Source organism: Neolamprologus multifasciatus, chromosome 14 (assembly GCF_963576455.1).
Source record: "Neolamprologus multifasciatus chromosome 14, fNeoMul1.2, whole genome shotgun sequence".
In the NCBI taxonomy this organism is placed as follows: Eukaryota; Metazoa; Chordata; class Actinopteri; order Cichliformes; family Cichlidae; genus Neolamprologus; species Neolamprologus multifasciatus.
Genome location: NC_140452.1, coordinates 5,214,321 through 5,234,513, shown reverse-complemented (window position 1 = coordinate 5,234,513; position 20,193 = coordinate 5,214,321). Strand labels below are relative to the sequence as shown.

General features: G+C 41.9%; 1 protein-coding gene across 1 annotated transcript; it reads right to left on the bottom strand.

Annotated features, from left to right (window-relative positions):
• Positions 1–551: 551 nt before the first annotated feature.
• On the bottom strand, positions 552–19,823 carry itpkcb (inositol-trisphosphate 3-kinase Cb). Its single transcript, XM_085131142.1, has 8 exons — positions 19,348–19,823; positions 15,593–16,926; positions 5,583–5,682; positions 4,487–4,700; positions 4,103–4,307; positions 3,500–3,601; positions 1,990–2,061; positions 552–1,877 (listed from the first exon to the last, which is right to left on the bottom strand). Exons 2-8 carry the CDS (start codon positions 16,754–16,756, stop codon positions 1,668–1,670), a joined length of 2,067 nt encoding a protein of 688 aa, XP_084987268.1. The 5' UTR covers positions 16,757–16,926; positions 19,348–19,823; the 3' UTR covers positions 552–1,667.
• Positions 19,824–20,193: the final 370 nt, after the last annotated feature.

The following is a 20,193-nucleotide window of genomic DNA, read 5'->3' as shown; positions in this document are numbered from 1 at the left end:
ACAAAATGTGGTCACGAATCCAGTTTTCTTGCTTACAAAGCAGCACCCTCTTTGAAAACCTGATGGTTTGACATTTTACAAATATAGAGACTTTCTGGGCAAAGGTTTTTAACACTTTGTAAACACTATACTGTCTCTCCTGCCGTGTTTACCCTTCGGAGATGAAAAATCTAAACTCCTGAATTCGAATTCCAATCTTGTTAAGTCAGGCGTTCACAGCACTCGTGTGGGAAATGTGCGTGCCGAGTTAACCACACCCCCACCCACCCAAACAGTGCTGCCTGACACTGTCAAAGGAAGACTGGACACTTGACGTTCACCAACGCGTCACATTCCCGTCGGGATCTGATGCACATGCTCACAAGCACGGCCTGCACGTTTAACAGTGTCGCTTCTTTGTAAACTTTCAATGTTGCATACAAAAATGTAAAAACCCACATTCCTCCCGTCTATCCTAGCTTAATTATGTTTACAGCGGTGTCTTTTAACCTGTTTTACTCAGACACCCGTCATCGCTCATACACAGATTTTATTTTTATTTTTTTTGTTGGTTTTGAGTTTGTGTGTAAGTCAGAGCCCACACGAACTGATCAGATTAATCGGGTAATTCCAGTTTCACAGACTAAAGCAACACTGATCAGAGAATCGAGATAACAGGCAGAAATATTTACGTTGAACAGTAAACCCAATACTTAAACCTCTGCTGGACACGCACAGGCATGTTTTGTTCAATGGCTTTGTGAGAATCCATAGTGCAACAAACTTCAGACAAACAAGACTGTCGAGCTTCTTACTAAAAAAAAAAAAATCACTGCATTTTCATACAAAAGTCCAATTAAGAAAAAAATTTCTGTTTCTAAGAAAAGTTAAAACTGTGGGATTTCGATGTAAATCGATTCATACTTGGGTGAACTCTTTTGGAAGTAAAATAGCACGAGTCCACTGCAACTGGAATGATCAGATAGCTCAGTTTCTTTTTTAAAAAGCCAGGCACAGAAATCATACAAACACAGTAAGAAGGCTATACCAAGGCAGGAAAAAACAAAACAAAGTTAAATTAAACTGTATTTACATGCTGAGTTAGTTAACACGTGGTCTGACCACTGTTTTTAGTGTTGCGGTATACTTAGTCATCAAAAGTGGTCCATGATAAAAAAAAACAACAAAAAAACAAAAATCCAACACTCCTCAGAGGCTCGTTTAAAAAAAACAAACAAAAACAACAAAAACAAAAACAGCTCCTGTTGGTCAAGATCACGGCTGAGGAGGTGGCTGCTCTGGCCACCTCTCGCCAACAGAGGGAGCTGTGAGGAGGAGCGAGATGAGTCTCTGCAATAAAAAGTGACTGTCCATGAGTGCAGAGGCCTGTACTCTCAGAAAATAAACCACAGCCCAAGTAAAACAAAACAAAGTTACAATTGTGCTTTAAATTTAACAGCTCGTGCCATCCGCCCCCTTATTCCACATAATGCATAACGTTAACCTTTTGGCATATTCCACTTCGCCCGCCCTTCTCACACTGGTACAAGTTGATAAAGTCACTTGGTGTGAGCCCTGAAAGGAGTAACTGAAGCGGTGGCCCTCTGTTAGCCATTCCCCTGTCACTCTTAGTTTGTGTAATCTTCTTCAACATCCCATCAGTCTCTTACTGCAGTCCCGTGTCTCGCTCAAGGAGTCTCCGGGAGCATGGTGCTGAAGATGTCTATGAGGTTGTCTAGTCCCCACAGGTAGCCGTCCTCCCTGTTGCCCTCCACCCAGGGAGTCCTGTGGTCGAGAGTTTGAGGTGTCTGCAAGGGGACCGTTTTTCCAAAGTCGATCATCCAGACTTTCGCTTTTCCTGAGGCGTCGTGAACAAACAGAAGAGAGCTGCCCACAACCTGCAATCGATAAACCAGCAAGACCAGCGAGTTTAGCTATGCAGCGCTGATGGGATGATAACAAATCAGCAACACAGACAACAGGTCTGTTAGAAGAAGAAGTCCGGCTCACCTCGTGTGTCCTGAAGAACTGTGACTGCTCCAGGGCTGAGCGTAGTTCCTCCAACCGCTGCAGGTAGAGTTTCTGAGGAAAACAGAAAAGGACACAGAAACTGAGACTGTGGGAATTTGCACTTTTTGTTCTTCTTTCTGATTTAAAGGCAGTGTTGGGAAGGTTACTTTTAAAATGTATTCCATTACAGAATACAGATTACATGCCCCAAAATGTATTCTGTAACGTATTCCGTTACGTTACTCTCATTGAGTAACGTATTCTGAATACTTTGGATTACTTAATATATTATCATGCTGTTTACAACTACATGAATGTACTATTGCTGTGATTTATTACTGTTACTGAAGGTCCGCGGCTCCGAACCGTAGTAAAGGGACCTCTGGCTAATACGGTGGGTTCTGTGTCGGGCTCGTAGCTGAAAACTAGCTTTACTTTGTTGTCTGGGTCAACTTTGCTAGCAGAGACAGAGAGAGGCGTTGAAAGGCTGCTCCAACGGGACTTATTGTTTTTGGAGGAAAACACGAACACGGTGTACAGTCGAGTCTTAATAGCTTACTTACAACTGGGCTCGTCAGGCTCTCTTCTTGGCTGCAGTGGTTATTATTATATTTACATGCTTCCAGCTCCCGTTTCTGCTCGATGACAGCTCGTACTTTTCCTTTTTCTCCCTCCCTCGCTCACAGACACATAACGTGTATGGCAGTCCATTCTCCCTGCAGCACGGACTACACTGCCTATGATGCTACATTCTTTACAGCTATACCTGTAGCATTCTGCCTGTTAGCTTAGCACAACAACAACAGGGCTCTCTCACCCAGGAAACACACACACAGAGAGAGAGAGAGAGAGAGAGAGAGCGGCACCCTGTAACCATGGCAACCGTAACGCTGCCGCCTGCAACAACAGAACGTAGCTGTCAAACAAAACCCAAACAGTCCTGACCCGCCACAATATGAAACAGGGAAGTACCGCCGTGTAATCCATTTATTTCAACAAAGTAACTGTATTCTAAATACCACCTTTTTAAACGGTAACTGTAACGGAATACAGTTACTCATATTTTGTATTTTAAATACGTAACGGCGGTACATGTATTCCGTTACTCCCCAACACTGTTTAAAGGTAAGTGTAAAACCTCACATCCTTGTTTGATGCAGGTGCTACCGCGTGAAACAAGGATGTAAGTCCTGTATGAGCACAGTGCAGACCCGAGAAGCAGCGGAGCATAAAGCAGCATCTCTTAAGATTTACTGATGAACATGCCACATCTGGTTTGTCTTATTTGTACAAATCTAAGAAGAAAGCAACAACTTGTTGTCTGTGTGTCTGATGCGAGTCAGCGAGAGACTCCTCTGAATAACAGAACAACCTATCAGCGACCTTCAGAGGAGCTGACAAAGCCACGATAGCCGTTTCCTCTTCTCACAGGCCGAGTTAAGCTAAGCAGCTGCTGATTCTAGCTTTTTGCTTTTTTCCATTTACAAAACATAAGAATTGAACAACATACCAGAATCTGAGTGTTGCCATCGACAAAGTCCTCCAAGGCCTGCATCACTTGCTCTCTGTGTTTTGTCTTCTTAAAGTTGGTGTTGCAAGTTCCGTCAGCTCTCTATATAGAATAAAAGGAAACCATTAAATGTCATAATGACTCACTTCAGCTTATACGTGCTGATTCACGCTACTATCTGCACGATTGAAGGTTTTAACAGTTGTGTTTTGTTGAGGTGGAAACAAATGGCTCGAAATAAATTCCACAGTCACGGAACTCGTTCAACTGGAAAATACAGCTGCAGCGAGCCTTTAATACACCGTGTGTCGTCACATATTTTCTTTAGTCTCTGAGTAGCATGCAAATTCACTATTGGCACAAACTGATAACCAGCCTCGGATTTATTTTCGAAAGAACAAACAGTCCCCTTAATGACTGCATGTTAACCAACCACATTTTCCATTTCACCCCCGTGCACGTGGTCTGTCTTGTGAGCAAACTGATAAGTGTTTACTCCCACTGATTGGTTTACGTCTTTGCAGCAACAAGCGCAGCTGTTTATTCTCTCGAAGCTGAGGTCTTCAGGCTAGATGCGTTTGTGTGTTCAGCACGACCTCTTACCTTAATGCCTTCGATCCGGAAGCCCAGGGTGGCGGTGGAGCTAAGCGTCTCCCTCCACTGCATGTACCGCGGTTTGAGGACACCCTGCTTGGCCCGTTCCTCCTCTGTCGGAGCCCCGGGGTCCACGGCAATCATTTTGTCGTACATGTCCTTCCTCAAACGTGGACGCTCCCTGGCTTTTGTCAGCTCCTCCTCCAAGTAAGTCCTGAGAGTTTGGGTTAGATTTAAATGTTTGCGCAGCCTTCATTCTACATACACGACTCAAGAGTAAATGTGCACGAAGGTAAACTCTTAAGGCTCATTTTGCTTTCCTAAGACACAAGCCGGTTTTGGAAAAATGCTTTTTACACAAATACACTCTCTTTGTCGCGTGCCAAGTCTTACCTGCTGCCCATTTTGCAGTCCATGATGGAGGGCGAGTCAAAGTCAGCCAGCAGGTCATCCATCAGGTTGTAGTCGTGGTCGTCTTTTTGTACTACGCCGTAATATCCGGGCACGTAGGGGCGCAGAGAGTCCGTCATTAGCTTCTGCAGGCACTGCTGCTCGCACTCGCAGTATCGCTTCAACAAACGCCCGTACTCCCCAGCCTGGAAGTTACCTTGGAGAAAGATAGGGAAAGAAAATTAATGACGCACGAGACAGAAAGATCAGAAACTACAACATGTCTGTGCATTTTTGTTTGTCTGCAGATCTGAAAAAAGGCGTACAAGTGAGCAGGATGGAGCCCTTAAACTTTACGCTTGCCAGCCTTTCAGTAGATACAACAGTAGCCCATGTAAAATCTTTGGTTCGCTCCTGTTTTTATCACTTGAGAAACATTGCTAAGCTGAGTCCCATTGTATCGCGCTCCGAATTAGAAATTGTTATTCATGCATTTGTTTCATCTCGTCTGGACTATTGTAACTCTTCGTTTACTTGTTTATGTAAAGCCTCTTTGGAGCGTCTGCAAGTCGTTCAGAACGCTGCTGCAAAGCGTCTGACCAAGTCCTCCAAATTTTCCCACGTCACACCCCTGCTGATTCAGCTGCACTGGCTCCCCGTTAAATTCAGAATCCAGTTTAAGGTTTTGACCTTGACTTTCAGGGCTCTGCATGGACAAGCACCAACATATATAAGTGAACTTTTACATCCATACATTCCCAGCAGGTCCCTGAGGTCATGTGACCAGGGCTTGCTTGCTGTCCAACACACGAGGCTGAAAACAAAAGGCGGCAAAGCTTTTGTGACTGTGGCCCCCAGATTGTGGAACTGTCTCCCTTTGAGCTGAGATCTGTGGACTCAGTGGTCGCTTTTAAAAAACAGCTAAAAACTCATCTTTTTAAACTTGCTTTTGGTTGATTTTTATTTTTAGGTTTTAGCTTCTGTGAAGCACTTTGTGATTTTTATCTTGAAAGGTGCTATATAAATAAAGTTTTACTTACTTACTTAACATAAATCTTTTGTTCTTTTCTTAGAAGGAACCTCCACCATTCACACATACCTGCATGGCCAGCAAGCTGCACCCATGGGTAACGCTTCTTGAAGGACACGACAAAGGGGGACCAGTGAACCATGGTCTTCAGCTTGTGCCAGGACTTACTCTGAAAGATGAAAAAAAACAACAGAGGGTTTCATCGCCTTGTTTTAAAAAAAAAAAAAAAAAAAGCATGGGCGGTCACACACATAATAAATCTGAAGCTCTGACTAATCAGAAAGGAGCTTTCTTTCCTGGACAAACGCAGTACTGAGCTGAGTGCAGGCCAAAAGACTGATTACTCATTAAAAGGAAAACCCAACCTGTACTGTCCTCATACCCACACAAACATATCAGTAGACATTGGACAGACCCTCCCCTGCAGCCAAGGCCAGGCGTGCCGCATACACGACAAAGCCCATTCATGAAACATTTACCAAAGCCTGCGCCGTGGTGTCGTAAAACAGAACCTCGGTGTTTGCAAGCTTGCGGGCTTGTGTGTGGGTTACAGTAATCTGTGTTGGGAAACACTAGAACAAGGACGGCGTGCAACAGCCGCTTTGACGCAAGCAGTTAGAGAGGCGCCTGATACTGATTGATTAGAACGTGTGTGTGTGGGAAATCACAACAAACAGACAGCCAGTTCTGGATGAGAGTGTGTGTGTGTGTTTTACATTTCAGCGGATTAAGTCCTAAAATGCTTCCATGCACCAAACCGGTTTAAAGCACAGAGACAATTAGGTTAAAGGAGCAGAAAGAAAATTAGCACTGGGCAACAAAACCGGTTTCTGCGAGTAATAAAATGCAGGAGGCCATAACCATAAAAGTTATCTTTTTACAACTAAATTATTTCTCTCTGTATGCGTGTGAGAGAGAGATTGCTCTGAATTCCTTCCCCCCGCTGCTCTTGGAAACTGTCACAGTAAAACAGTCTTAATCCGGGAACATAAACACACTGGAAACACTGCGTATGTGTTTACCTCAAAAGAAGAAGAAGAAGGAGGAAAAAAATGCTTCGAGTTTAAACTGTTCGCAACAGTTTGAAAGCCTTAAAAACACTTTTTAGCTGAAGGAGAAGGAGCAGTTTTGCGTATTGGGATGAAACTTTCCAAAGGGTTTTACTTTAATTGTGGATTATTTATTCTGGTGTATTAGTGCGATAACTTGGATCAAACATGTAAGTTTGTAACCATTCTAAGAACTAGAATGAGTGCGCATTTAAATCTTTTATCATCAGTTTCTCAACCTCAGATCCCAGGATGGATTACAGGTTTAATCTTAACATGAGATGGCACCAAGCCTACAATAAAAAGAAATGCTGCTTAAAACAGAGAGCAGGTCACTACCAGGATTTTTAGCAAGATGTGGACTTAATCTTAAACGACACCCGCAGATTCACCTTACCCTAACCTCGGCCTCGTCTGGGCGAAGAACAGCACTTCACCACATGTGACGTACACGATTGAATTTTCAACATGACAAAAATTCCTCTTGCTCACTTAACTGAGCAAACCACACCTTCATTTGACCCACAGACAAACACTAAGAGATGTGCAGGATCACAGTGATGAAACACTTCTATTATCTATTTTCTCGCTTATTTCCACTGCCTGTTGACACCCCATACAGTCTCTACTAACCCTAACCCAAATCTCTGATTAGACTTCAAATAAATACAAATATCTCAGCCGATTCAGCAAAACTCTTTATTTGCAAAAAGAACGCTTTTATTCAAACTCAAAGGAAAAATATCCAAATGAAGCCACAACAAAAGTCAGCGACGTTTAAACTTTCCACTCAGGCAAGAAAACTGTCACCAGAGACTCTAGAAAGACTCTTAAAATTCCCAAAACATGCTCGACCTTTATTTAAACATTTTCAGTTTACAGTTGAATATTTGACTAGATTTCCTGTCAGCTGTAACGACGTGCTGCGATTACTGATCACAGATAAATATTAGTTTTCTGAATGAACAAGTCCAGAAACGCCATCCACCTGTGGCCCAAACAGAATCTGTTTACTTATCAAATCTTTTACTTCTCCTCACTAATATTTAGTCATTACCAGCATCTGTTTCCATCTGAAGACCAGTTCAGTGACAGAAGGCCTGAGCAGCGAGAAACGTGATGCTTCAGCCTCTCTTCTTTCACTTTCCTCGTCCAGGTCAGGCTCTCTAATGGCCCTATGCTGACAGCTTAATGTGCTGCCCCTGTGGAGCTGAATGCACCTCCTTAACAGCAGATGCACTGCCAAATACTAATGCTGCTAATATTCTTGTGGACATTAAGGCGTTCTTAAAAGGGTGGTTTGATAAATGTTCAGAAGCCCATCAAAGAGCACATAAAGAGCTTTCGACGTTTCAGCTTAAAGCAAAGAAGCCGTCCCCCCCACACACACACAGGTTTTAAATGCTGAGGTCACATTTCACCCCACGCAGTCGAACCCTCGCCATCTCCACTTTCTTTTATATAACTCATGAAAACTGTATACATAACACAAACATACAAAGTTATCATATCAAACCCCATTCGAGGTTATTTTTAATGTTTTTCTTTGAAACAGACACAGATCCCTTGCTTTTACCACTTTCTTTTTTTTCCCCTGTAGTGCTCCCATCCCTTCTTCATATATCCTAGACCTATGGGATGGAATTCCAGGAATGTCGCCGGTGCTTGTCATGAGAGAACACGCCCAAACAATGACAACAATGGCAACAATGGCGCTGCTAGGAGACATTACAATGGCCACGAATGTTCTTGTAGAAGAAATAAGTGCCCACTAAAGAAGACTCGCCAGTTAACAAGGTATTTTTTCTCTCTTCAAGTTAAATTACTCAAAAATTAAAACACATCTTTGCTTGTAAAATTGTCAAAAATAACACGAGTAATGTAACAGCCTTGAAATATATGTAGACCATTTGTGGCCATGTGCACAGCCGCCACCAAAGGCCACTGTGGTCAGGAAAAAAAAGGCCCATCTTCAATAATTATAGCCCATAATGAGGCCTGTAATGATCAGCTGGGTAAAACAAGTTGTGGGAGCTACTTCAACTTTTGGTGCTATTAAATTATAATGTTAATTACTTTTTAGCTGTTATGCAGCACTTGGTGTACAGCATGGTGAGCCTGCTGCTACTGGCTTACTGGCTTCTTAACCCAGATACAGTTCTTTGTGGCTGAACGCGAGCCAGATAGCCCTCACATGCTGTAACAGCAACAACAGCAATCTTTTTTTAATTTTTATTTGAATACCCAAGTCTCTTTGATACAATCTCCCCTTATATCATGTTTCTGAGGAAGCATGACATCAGCGTAAATCTATAACAGTGGCTGAGGTACATTTGAATCAGTATCTCTGCTCTCTCAATAATTATTTTTGGACCCTTTTCTTACCCGGCAAACGGAGCAGTGGCGGAGGAGGAGGCAGGTGCCGACACAGATACACACGACCCCGGAGACGACACGAGAACGCAACCAACACAAAATGCCCCCCGCCATCAGGACAGGGTCTCTTAAATCAAACGTCAGGGACGCGCGCCTCCCTGCGGGCGTGAGATCCTTCGCCGTCATCTAGAACGTCCTTTAACTCAGTCCACTGTCTGCTCGGTCTTCCTCTGGTAAATCACCTTTAGTCGAGCTGTAAATCTTTAACGTTTGTTTGTCTCCTTGATCGCCCGATAAATAATCACTCGTGCGTCTCTACAACCTCTTTTTTGTCACTCTAATTCACAATTTGCACCATTGCAGAATTTTAGTACTCCACCCTTTGATTTCTTCACGCTTTCTCAATTTCTTTGTTGCCGTCATCAAACATATCCACCGAGTGTCCTGAGGCCGTCCCTTTTCTGCCTCTCGCCACTTTCTGCCTGTTTGAACTAGTCCTGTTACTTGCAGTTCCTCCCTGAAATCATTCACCCCGTCTCCCCGAAGGCGCAAATCCCCCGCTCTGCGAGCCGTCTTCGCTTTCTCCCAGTGTAAACCTTTGTTTCTCTCCTGTCTCACTCTCTCATCCTCTAATCCCCTCCGGGCCTATCCTGAGCCTCATGCTTAGCCAATCTCCTGCCAGATTCAGTGCAGGTGGGGGTAGAGCCAACAACCATTTCCATATAGTCCCACAGCTCCTCTTTTGTCTGCACGATGAGGTCTTGACTACTATGCGGCCTACGAAGTTGTGCGTTTGTGCACGGGGACAAAACTAAACCTGTCAAGCGACGAGAGTGACAGCACACTGTATGCAAACCCCGAAGCGTGCTTTCAGGTACTCTTAGAGACCTTTTCTCAAAACTACTTTATATAAACCACATCCCTTTCCCTTCACTCAAGTCTTCAGAGCTCACGAAACTCCACTGTGATGGGCCAGTGAACGCACAGAAGATGGCACCGGCTTCAACCTCCGCCTGAAAACCATCTGCAGAAAACAGACTCACACGTCTCTTTTATCTGATAATGTTTGATATGTTTATTTGCATGTGCCACAAACACGGCATTACGTCATCAGTTGATATCACTGACGAATGAAAATACATTTAGTATTTGCTGGATTTGCTACTTTTTCCCTTTAATATCACAGTTTCCGGAATACTTGGAAGTTGTGATGGACCGAGCAGTGAAGGAAACTTAGGCACAGGTTAAAGTCCAAAAAAATGATTTTTTATTTAACGCAAAAAACATAATTAGTTAAATCATGCCAAAGGAATCAAAATCTTGGGCCCATAAAAGAGGTCAAAATAACAAAACTCTCCTCCCCCCCCCCATGGTCCCGAGTTATGGCATAAACCAATTTGTAGACTTCCTTTAAAACTCGCTCCGCCCCTTTTCCACCTCTTGGCTCCTTAACCCTTTAAAACCGGTCGGAGCGGGCACGCTCTGTTTTGCGTAACTATTTTTAAATCCCGGTAGCTCTGCAATCACATGAGCTAGCGCAATAATTTTTTTTGCATATGAAACCTGAGGAGTTGTACTTACATCTTATGCCATCAGCTTGTCCTCGGTCACAGTTTCCTTCCACATATAGCTTTGCAAAAACTGCATAAAAAACACTTGCAGCAACAAAAACATAATATTCCAGAAACACGCTTTACCGATCCGATCAGCTGTTCATAACACTTCCTACATTGGATTAGACGTCAGCGCGAACTATCGCATGTCCGCCATGACCTGCCCGAAACCGGAAGTGACGTCATGTCGCGGAAATGTAGTTTTTTATCGTCCGGGCCTCAATGAGCCTATACTGGTGTTTTTAAAAGTTATGTTTGACTTTATGACTTTCTGTGTCGTTTCTGGGATGCTTAGGACTCATATTGCACTGCTGGAAATAGTTTATTTTGATGCACATGCTGCTTTTTTGCAAATTTGCATCATAATATTTATTTTCGTTTTTCCTGCAGTATATAAAAATTGGTGTATTTCAAAAATAAAACTATGAAGGCACTCAAAATAAATTTCCTGTGGTGGGAAACTATTTTGTGCAACTTTTTTGTATTTACAGTTTTGAGGGATAAGCCTCTTAAATTTCTCTAACTAGAAATATATGTTAAAAAAACAAAAACGATTTTCAATTTTTTTGTAGTTTATTGCACTTTTTTGCAATTTATGTAATCACTATGCACTTAATGCAGACATATTATTAAAATTTAGGCTATAATGGTTGTATTGATGTATAGCAACTTGAAATGCTCCCAAAAATGGCTCCACAGCATGTAAACATATAATATAAGCTCTGGCGGACTTGGTTCTATGGTAGGTCTTAAAGGGTTAATCAAGGGACTGGAACAGCTGCAACTAAGGTAACTCAGAAAACAAAAGATTAATCATACATAACAGTGTAAACTAAAATGTGCGCACTTATTTTAGAATGCAGTGTTATGTGGATATGTGAATTAACTCTAAACCAAAACCAGTTATTTATTGTCCTGTAAATTAATTCCTATATTTAAAGAAAGACAAATGTGAATGCAATGTTACTTGTAAGCCTCTACACTAACATGGTGGGTATTACCACTGTGTGGCTGTAATTGCAGCCATCACAGAAGTATTCGACCTCTTATACCTGCGCTACATCTCAGTGTGTTGTTTAATGATTTTCCACTAACGACCGATTCTATTTGCGGAGCACATTTAACTATAAAAACATTATTTTGGCAACTCTTATTTACATAAAATCCGATATAGTTCCAGTGAAACCTCGAGCTAAGAAAAGCAGCTCACTTTCCAGCTCGCATATTAAGTATTTAACTTGCAGATTTATCAGTGAAGGACTCCTTATACGGAACTATTTTTGGTAACATTTTTCCAGTAAAAAATGAGCAATATCTTACTTGTGAGTCCATTAAATGTATTGGCTGGTTAAGTTGGCTTTTTGCTTGTACTTTACAAACCACACTAAAAGTCTGTGTTTGTGCATCAAGTCATAATAACAAAATTATTTATACACACGAGGACACGTGTGGGGGTTATGGCATATATGAGCAAAATTTGATTTGCTGGTTTAGGATCAATGACAGTGTTCTAGCTTTTATGACAGGAGGTTAAGTCTTACTGCTTTCCAGGTTTTGGATTTTGTTTTTGTGATCCAGTATTGTGTTCTTTAACTGTATGCACGTCTTTTAATTTTATGTAATGAAGGAAATGTGAGTACTCAAAAGCTGTTGGTCTTGTTTTTCTGTTTGTTTGTTTTTAAAAAAGGGGCAGTGTGCTTTGTACATTGTCCATAGTGTGAATGTGCCAGATGAAGTCATACAGGCTCATTTTCATATCTTGTCCCTGGGAGATTGATGGAAATAATAGACAGTAAGAGGAAAACCAAAAGTGCAGAAGCACGTATTCAAAAGATAAGATCCAGAGCAGAACCATAAAACATTAAAAATGCCACACATTGTAAAAACTAAAGCACATGTGCAAGTTACAAAAACAGAACAGCGACCTAAAAAAAAAATACTCCAGAGACCACGTGTTTAATGATCCAGTTAGGCACGGTTTTATAGGTGTGATATAGGGTTAAGAGATATGATGCTCTTTACTTCCTTAATAGATTGTTGATAAGAAACAGCCAACGTTGCAAAAGCAAATGATTTGCTTGGAAGTAATGGAGAATTTTTACTCGAGGCGTTGATACTCTGAATCTGGTGCTTCCTGCACCACTGGATTTTATTTCATTGTGGGTGTTACATCTTAACCTGATACATCTTGTATCAGGTATATACATAAAAGCGAAGCTAACTTCTAACTAATGTGGACTTTCCTGTATTGTGGATTTTGTGTATAAGAGCTGTCGCTGTGGGAGTGATGTGTGGGACGGAAAACAAGTCTGCAATTGTGGCTCATGAGTGAATAAGCACGCATAAATAAGAATAATCAAGTGTAGGCTACATGTTCAAAGTTTCGCTGCATCTTTTTCATCTGCTTACTCTAATTTTCCAATTGTTTTCCGTTCCACTGTATGTTTCAGTGTCTTACGAGGAAAATATTAAGCCTTTTTATATAAGTGCAGGCAAACTGTAGAGGGAGAAAGAGTGTCTCACGTGATCATGCGAAAAATATCGGCGCTGCTGTGCACAGCAGACGTCGGCAGGAATTTATATCTTATAGCATTCAAATGTCAGGGACAGAGCAGACACTGTTGGTGGAGTGAACAACACAAGGAGAAAAAAAAAACACCATATATGGCAAAGACGTTGCCTAGCAACCGGCTCAGCCTTCAGCCCAATTTTCCATGACACACAATGAACTCTGAATGCAAGACGGCATCGCTCTGTGTGTGTGTCTGTGTGCGTGCATGCGCGAACAAGTATCTGCTCACGTCACCTCATGAAGAAGATGTTAGGTTTGTTTGTGAGTTGACGGCACGGCCACGCGCACACTCCCTCTTTCTATTAATTACAACAAACAAAAGCGTTTTCCACACAGCTGCGCATATGACAAAACATGCCCATTAAAACCAGCTCTTATCAGAAACCACAGGCCAGCGTCATCCTGTTTGTTACAACACCTCGAGTGCAACTACTCAGGTTGCTCACTTCCTGCGCGTTGTTATAATAGCCAGGAAATTACACTGTCCGCTGTCCTGTTCACTCAAGACATGCAATGTGTGAATCAATATGTTTGCAGAAATGTGTATCTGAACGTGACAGACGTATTTTATGGACTTTACACTAAACGAATGACTGACAAAGGGGACGGTAAACATGAGTGGGGTATTATAAATTATAAGCGTTTTATTTTTTTCTAATTTTCAAGCAAAAACTCTTCGTTTTTTCTTTTTGAATGCGAGGATTTAAAGTGTTTGTGTTTTATAGCACTGCTCACGTGTTAAGACTGCAGAACATAGAAAAACAAACATCTGAAGATACCACACTGGCTTCTTAGAAGAGATTAAGGTGTGGTTTTTCTCATTCTTTTGTGATGTTTTACATTTGAAACAAGAATGTTTGATCTCAACTAAAGCTGCGACAGTAACAGACAAACTTCTGTGGATAAAATGTTCATCTTTCAGTTGGTTGAGATCAGTAGATGTGTGGACTCGATATGGATGTTATTTTTAGACTTAATCTAATTAAGCCATCGTGACACGAGTTGTATTAAGTTTTTGCTGAACTTTGTTTTGTAAAATCATGCCTGAAGGAAGAAAGCTGCCCACGCGGTCTTTATTTTGACATTTAGATCCTCACTCACAGGAATAATCAAATCATTAAACATCAACTGGAGCTCGTCTCCACCTCACAGTGGTCTCAAGAGGCCTGTGTTTGGTGCAGCTCTTTGAGAAGGGTGAAAGAGGAGACTCTGGGGTGGTCTAATGTATGACCGTGAATTTCAAATTGCACCAATTTTCATGGGTGACGCATTTCTCAATCTTTCCTGATCTATGAAAATGAATAAATAAATTAAAAGGGTGGGTTTTCCGCCACATCCACCAGAAGATCATTATGTCCTGGGCATCGCAGCATGAATCACAACACTGACAGCTGAAAATCTTTCTTGGTGATGTGGCCGTGCATGAAAACCTGGACATTCAGCATTCACAGAGCTACCGTGATGATAAGATACTGACACATCCTGTTTTTAAAGCATTCCATGCATGGTAGTCAACAGTGCATCAAAGCTTCCTGACACCGGAGGAAATCATCACAACTTCCTACTAAACTTTAAGCTACTTCTCCCGGACGGAGGAGAGGAAAATCTGTAAGCCTCTTGGGGCTGCAGGCTAAACTCTCTAATAACGTCTGTGGAGGCTGGTCGCAGCTCAAAGTGCTGACTGTAAGCGGATGACGAGCAGTTAAGAAACGCACTCAAACAATGTTTAAATGGTCCTCAGGCTGAGCGATCATGTGGCATGGGTGATGGAAGGACACGGAAGTGGGGGCTGGCAAGAATAACCATTTTCCTCTCCTTTGGGTTTAAATTTGTTACAGTCGTGTCTCATTATCAGGGCAGTGTGAGTCAAAGCCTTCTACCACACATGACACACATTAGATCAAAAGTCTCTCCTGAATGAATGGGCCCTTTTCAACTCATTTGCACCACAGCAGCTAAAAAAATCTCCACCTCCTGACAAATAATAACCTTTTATTATCGACGTGAAACATATTAAAGAAATTTCTTTCCTTGATTGTCTTTATAGCACCAGCAGTGACTCACACACCTGCTCTCACACACCGTTTAGATTTGACGACAAAATAAAGTGTTTGTGGTTGAGGTTGACACAGGACTCAGGAATGTTTACTGTACATTTCCTATGCAGGGTGCGTGTGCTAGATTTTAATATGTAATACCTTTTGATTGATTTTAATTTTACAATGAGTTCCAGTGTGGTCACACCTAACAACATGTTTGTTTATGGAAAGAATAGCTTCAAATACTGTAATGCCATCATATATGGTCAATTGCACAATATTTGCATTACTCGTTTTTTGCTAGCTGAAGCAGAAAGACCAGTTTATGGTTTCTTGTCAGAGTCCAGCTGAAGGTCTTTTAAAATATGTATGAAGAATATATTGCAAGCAACTGAACAGAAAACTTTATAAAAGTTATATAGACACTCACCCCCGTCCCATCCTCCGGGCTGCACAGAGACCGGCTGGACTCGATGTCGCTGCCTGTGAAGTCGTCCTCGGACTCCTCGAAGGACGAGGCGGAGGACAGGCCGATGGAAGAGGAGTTGGACAGCTTCCTGGGGGACCGCATCAGAGCGGGAGACCCTCCGCAGCCGCTGTCCGAGCAGGGGGACTCGTCGTCCGGTTGAGGCTCCAGACAGCCGGTGTTGGGCTCCGTTCTCAGCAGGTTCGATGCGACCTGTGAGCGGTTCGGACTGGGGTCTCTGGTGATGATGAGCTTGGGTATGGTTCCTGGGAAAGTTTGACCTCCTGGTGGACTCTGGCTGGTCTGATCAGAGTCCGTTTGGCTCTTTGTTTCAACCGGGCAGCTGTTGTTCAGTTTGCAGGTCGCTTTGGGTGTGCATGAAACGGTGCTACAGTCGGTTTTTGTCATTGTAGCCTCGGCTTGATCGTCCCTAATCGAAAGTCCACAGTCCAAAAGTTGATCCGAGGCCAAACTAGACAAAATCCCCTCAGTGTCCGGGTCAGAGGTCTTCAGAGGGGGTGAGTTGGATGAACGCGTGCTATTTCCAGTTAATACTCGATCCTGAGACACAATGGGATCGTGGTTGCTTCCCCCCAGTGGCTTATCTTCCATGGCCCTCGTCTGGGGATCCGAGGCATTGTTCTTTCGCACGGGTTTCGGCTCCTCGCAGCCCGCGCCGCTGACTTCACAGCTCTTACTTTCCAAGCCTGGTGCATCGGATGAACCAGCGGTTGCTTCACGGTTCACGACGTGCTGTGTCGGTTCAGTATTTCCATCTAGGCCGGATGGCGTGTCAAAACAACCCGCGGCTGCTCGCTGTTCCCCAACCGCCGACACGACCTCGTCCCTCGGCAACTTTCCTACTCTGTGGCCGCGGCGCGTTGCTGGATCTCCAGCTGCGTTTCCGCCACCCAAATCCGCTTCTCCCTGACTAGAGTCTCGCTTTCTCCTTCCCAAATACGACAGCACTTTATTTTTCATCGGATTTCTGTTTAACTGGTCACTTTTCGCTTTTTCTCCGCTCCCAGGTCTGCGGATACGAAGTCGACGGGCTGTCTCGCCCGCTTTCCATTTCGCTCTGCCTCGGGTGGCAGTGCTGTGCGATAGAGCAGAGCGAGTTTGGCCCATCCTGCATGCCGTAATAGTAGCAGTGACCCAGACACACCCTCAAAGTATGATTTAGAAAACAGTCGAAACTACTTAGCCAGTGACTCCATCAAACCACGGTAATCCATTAATCACACACTCCAGTTAGTGCTATTGATCAATCCCTGCTAATCATCTGGGATTATACTGATCTGTGAAAAAAAGCAGATGATGTGTGATTTAGTAAGCAAAATTGCAAAGACAATACACAAATAAAACCCTAAACCCTTACCTTACCTAAAGAGTCCCCGATGACACAATGATAACACAAAAACAAACGCACATTTAAACCAGCGCTTGATTCAATAATGCAAACTCGTATGTGCTTAATCACCCTTAAAAGTCACATATTATTTCCAGACTACAGGACAGAAACTGTCAGATAAAGGCTCACTGGAAACTGCACTGGAGCATAATTACAGGAAAATATGACAAGAACAAAGATTTAAATATTACAGGGGGGGAGAGAGAGCTGGTGTGGGGGAAAACTGTAAAAGTTTCACTGAGATTTAGTCAGTTTCACCATTAGTCACGTCTGTCTAATACTGCCCTCCTGTGTCTGGACACGAGTCATTTGTCCCAGTAAGCTTCATTTAGACTGCTATCCTTATGTTTCTTTCAAAAAATTACAAAACAATAAATAAATAAAAAATCCCCCAATAGGGAATAGTGGACATAAAACAAAACAAAGCATTTATATGTCCAAATAAAGAGTTTAAATAGTCAGCATTACATAATTTGGACATTTTTCAAGGCAAAGAACAATCACTTTAAATTAATATGTCAGAATTTGATGATTTAAGAAGACAAATGTTAAATGCTCATCGCTGCAACAGCAAATTCGCCCATCTTGATGGTCTACTTTTATGACGTAGCTTGTTTCCACTGGTTAAAGGGTTAAACTATTAAGATCCCTTCCAGCTTATCTTTATTCGTGGACTTTACAAGAGTACTTTTGTCTATTCCGATACAGCATGCAAAATAACCCACTTTTATCTTATACTGGGCCTTGGTGCAGCCTGTGAAGTCATTTACTATCTGAAACACTCATAGATCCACTTCCCCCCTCTTTAATTCAGATTTCTTCTGATTTGCTGCCCCTCATAAATAAAAAAAAGTCTCACTATCTGTATAGAAAAGATGGAAGAAGGCTGCATGTCCTGCATTCTTTGTAAAGGCCAGCAGAGGGCGACTCCTCTGATGTTTCTATATTTATTTTCAAGATAAGTTGGATACAATAAACACTTTATCCAATACTTGGGAAAATGTTTTGTTACAGCAGTTATTAATATTATTTCTGATGTGTTGATGGTATTGGTTGGTAGTTTCAAGCCTTCTTGAGTTAAAGTCAAACTTGAATTTTTTGAAAATAATTATCTCCAATAAACGACTGTACAAGCTACCAGCCTACGGGGGTGCAGCCTCCTTTGGATTCTTCGCCTGATCCGCCTTGTTATCACGATTAGTTTTAAACCACCAAGATGACGACGGAAACAACGCTAAGCTCAGTGCTTAAAAATGAGAACTCATGAACAACAGGTGATGTCACTATGGCCATGTCCATCTTTTATGTACAGTGTACCAGCAGTTTGAAGCTTCAGGCTGCTGGTAGGCTAGCCCCACTTACTTAACTTTTGTTCCTTTGTTATTTTTTAATTTGATCATCCACTATATATAAATAATAGAAAACAAGAAAAAACACAGGTTGTTCCCTTTAATAATGTATTTAGTGTCGTTCTAGTCAGCTATGTCAAAACACAGCTTCAACTTCCTCTATCTGCTCATAGGAATTGCCGTTTTGCAACATTTCTCATATAAATACAAAAGACAGTAGTGTTTAAAAAGGGTCAAATCATGACTTTTCCTCTATCAGAAAGCCGTTTCAAGCCTTTCCGACATTATAAATGAAACACGGTGAGGTTAAGTGATTGTTATTTGCTGTGACAGCTCAAAAGGAATGCTTACAGGAAATGAGACAGCAAGGATAACAAAGGAAAATACAGCTCATACAGAACCACACATATTCATAATCCAAATAATAACTAATCCTATATAATGACTCACGCTGGCCTGAATAACTGAATGTTGTGCCATCCGCAGGGGCTCATACAGTGACACATAGTTTATGGGAAGTTGATCATTTCAAAACAAGTCTTTAAAAAAACCCAACAAAATAAAATAAATTTAAAAAAAAAACCCACACCCTTAAAATAGATCTCAGGGTGATAAATGGCAGTAAAGCACTGCCATCAAAACCACTCATCTGTTTGTTTAATCAGCAGCATACACTTTGTGGCTAAAATGGAAAACACAGCCAATCTAAATGAAGAGACTTATCAGTGAGTCATTTGTTTAAACGGCAGTTTAGCACACACTTTCAATTTGAGCTTGGGCAGCACTAGAGCTTTTTAAAATCCTGATTTTAACTTGGCCCTAAATTAAAACGCCCCTACCAGTTTCCTGTGATCAAACAATAAGAAGAGACAAGTCTTATCTGCGCGTTTTCAGCCAAGCAAAACAACCAAACGGATAAAAAACACACACATACACACAAAAACTTGAGTTAATCTTACCTGACTGATCCTGAAGTGCTCCTCCGGTGGTATACAGTTAAAAATAGCTGACAGGGATGCAGAGGTTTTTAAAAACTCCTGGCAGGACGTGAAAATGATGTGTCTGTGATCATGAGCTGTTCAGCTAGTGTGTGCGAATCGCTGCTGCACGAAGTGAAGTATCAGCATGTGGTTAAAGTAAAAGAGGAAGCGCTGGTAAAACGGAGGCAAGTGTCGTTAACTTTCAGGCTTAGGAACTTCCAGAGACACCTGAAGTGGCACAAGCTAACGAGCTTCCAAACGACAAGACGTAACGGCCACAAAAAAACAAAAAAGAAACACGATTTAGCTCAGTTAAAAACGCAACCACGACCACAAGTACAGTAAATAAGAAAAGACCAAAGAAAAAGGCGACCAAACAAAATGTTGTCACCCAAAACAATCTTTATTATGTCTAAGAAAACGTCACAAACCTACTCAAAATGATCCGACGGTGGCCTACTGGTCATTTAATGGCGTTACCTTCAAGTGCACCACGAATTTTGGCTGTTTAGGCGCTAAAGAAAAACCGTTAGTAACCTTTACAATTGAGAAAGGTTAATTTTTTTTAGTCTGATAAAACAAAAGCGCAAACAGCAAGGTAGCTTAAAAAATTATATTTGTATTTTTTTGTGTTTGATATTCAAGAAATACCAAAGTTGACCATCCAGAAATAATTTTGTGAAGTGCAGTATGGAAATTTGTTAATGACCGTGATTTCTTTTTATCTATCTGTAAGTAAAAATGACAACTTAATATGCTAAAATTTCGATTTAATGACTAAAATTTGGAGTTTTCAGATGTAAATTGAAATCTTGAGCTATTACC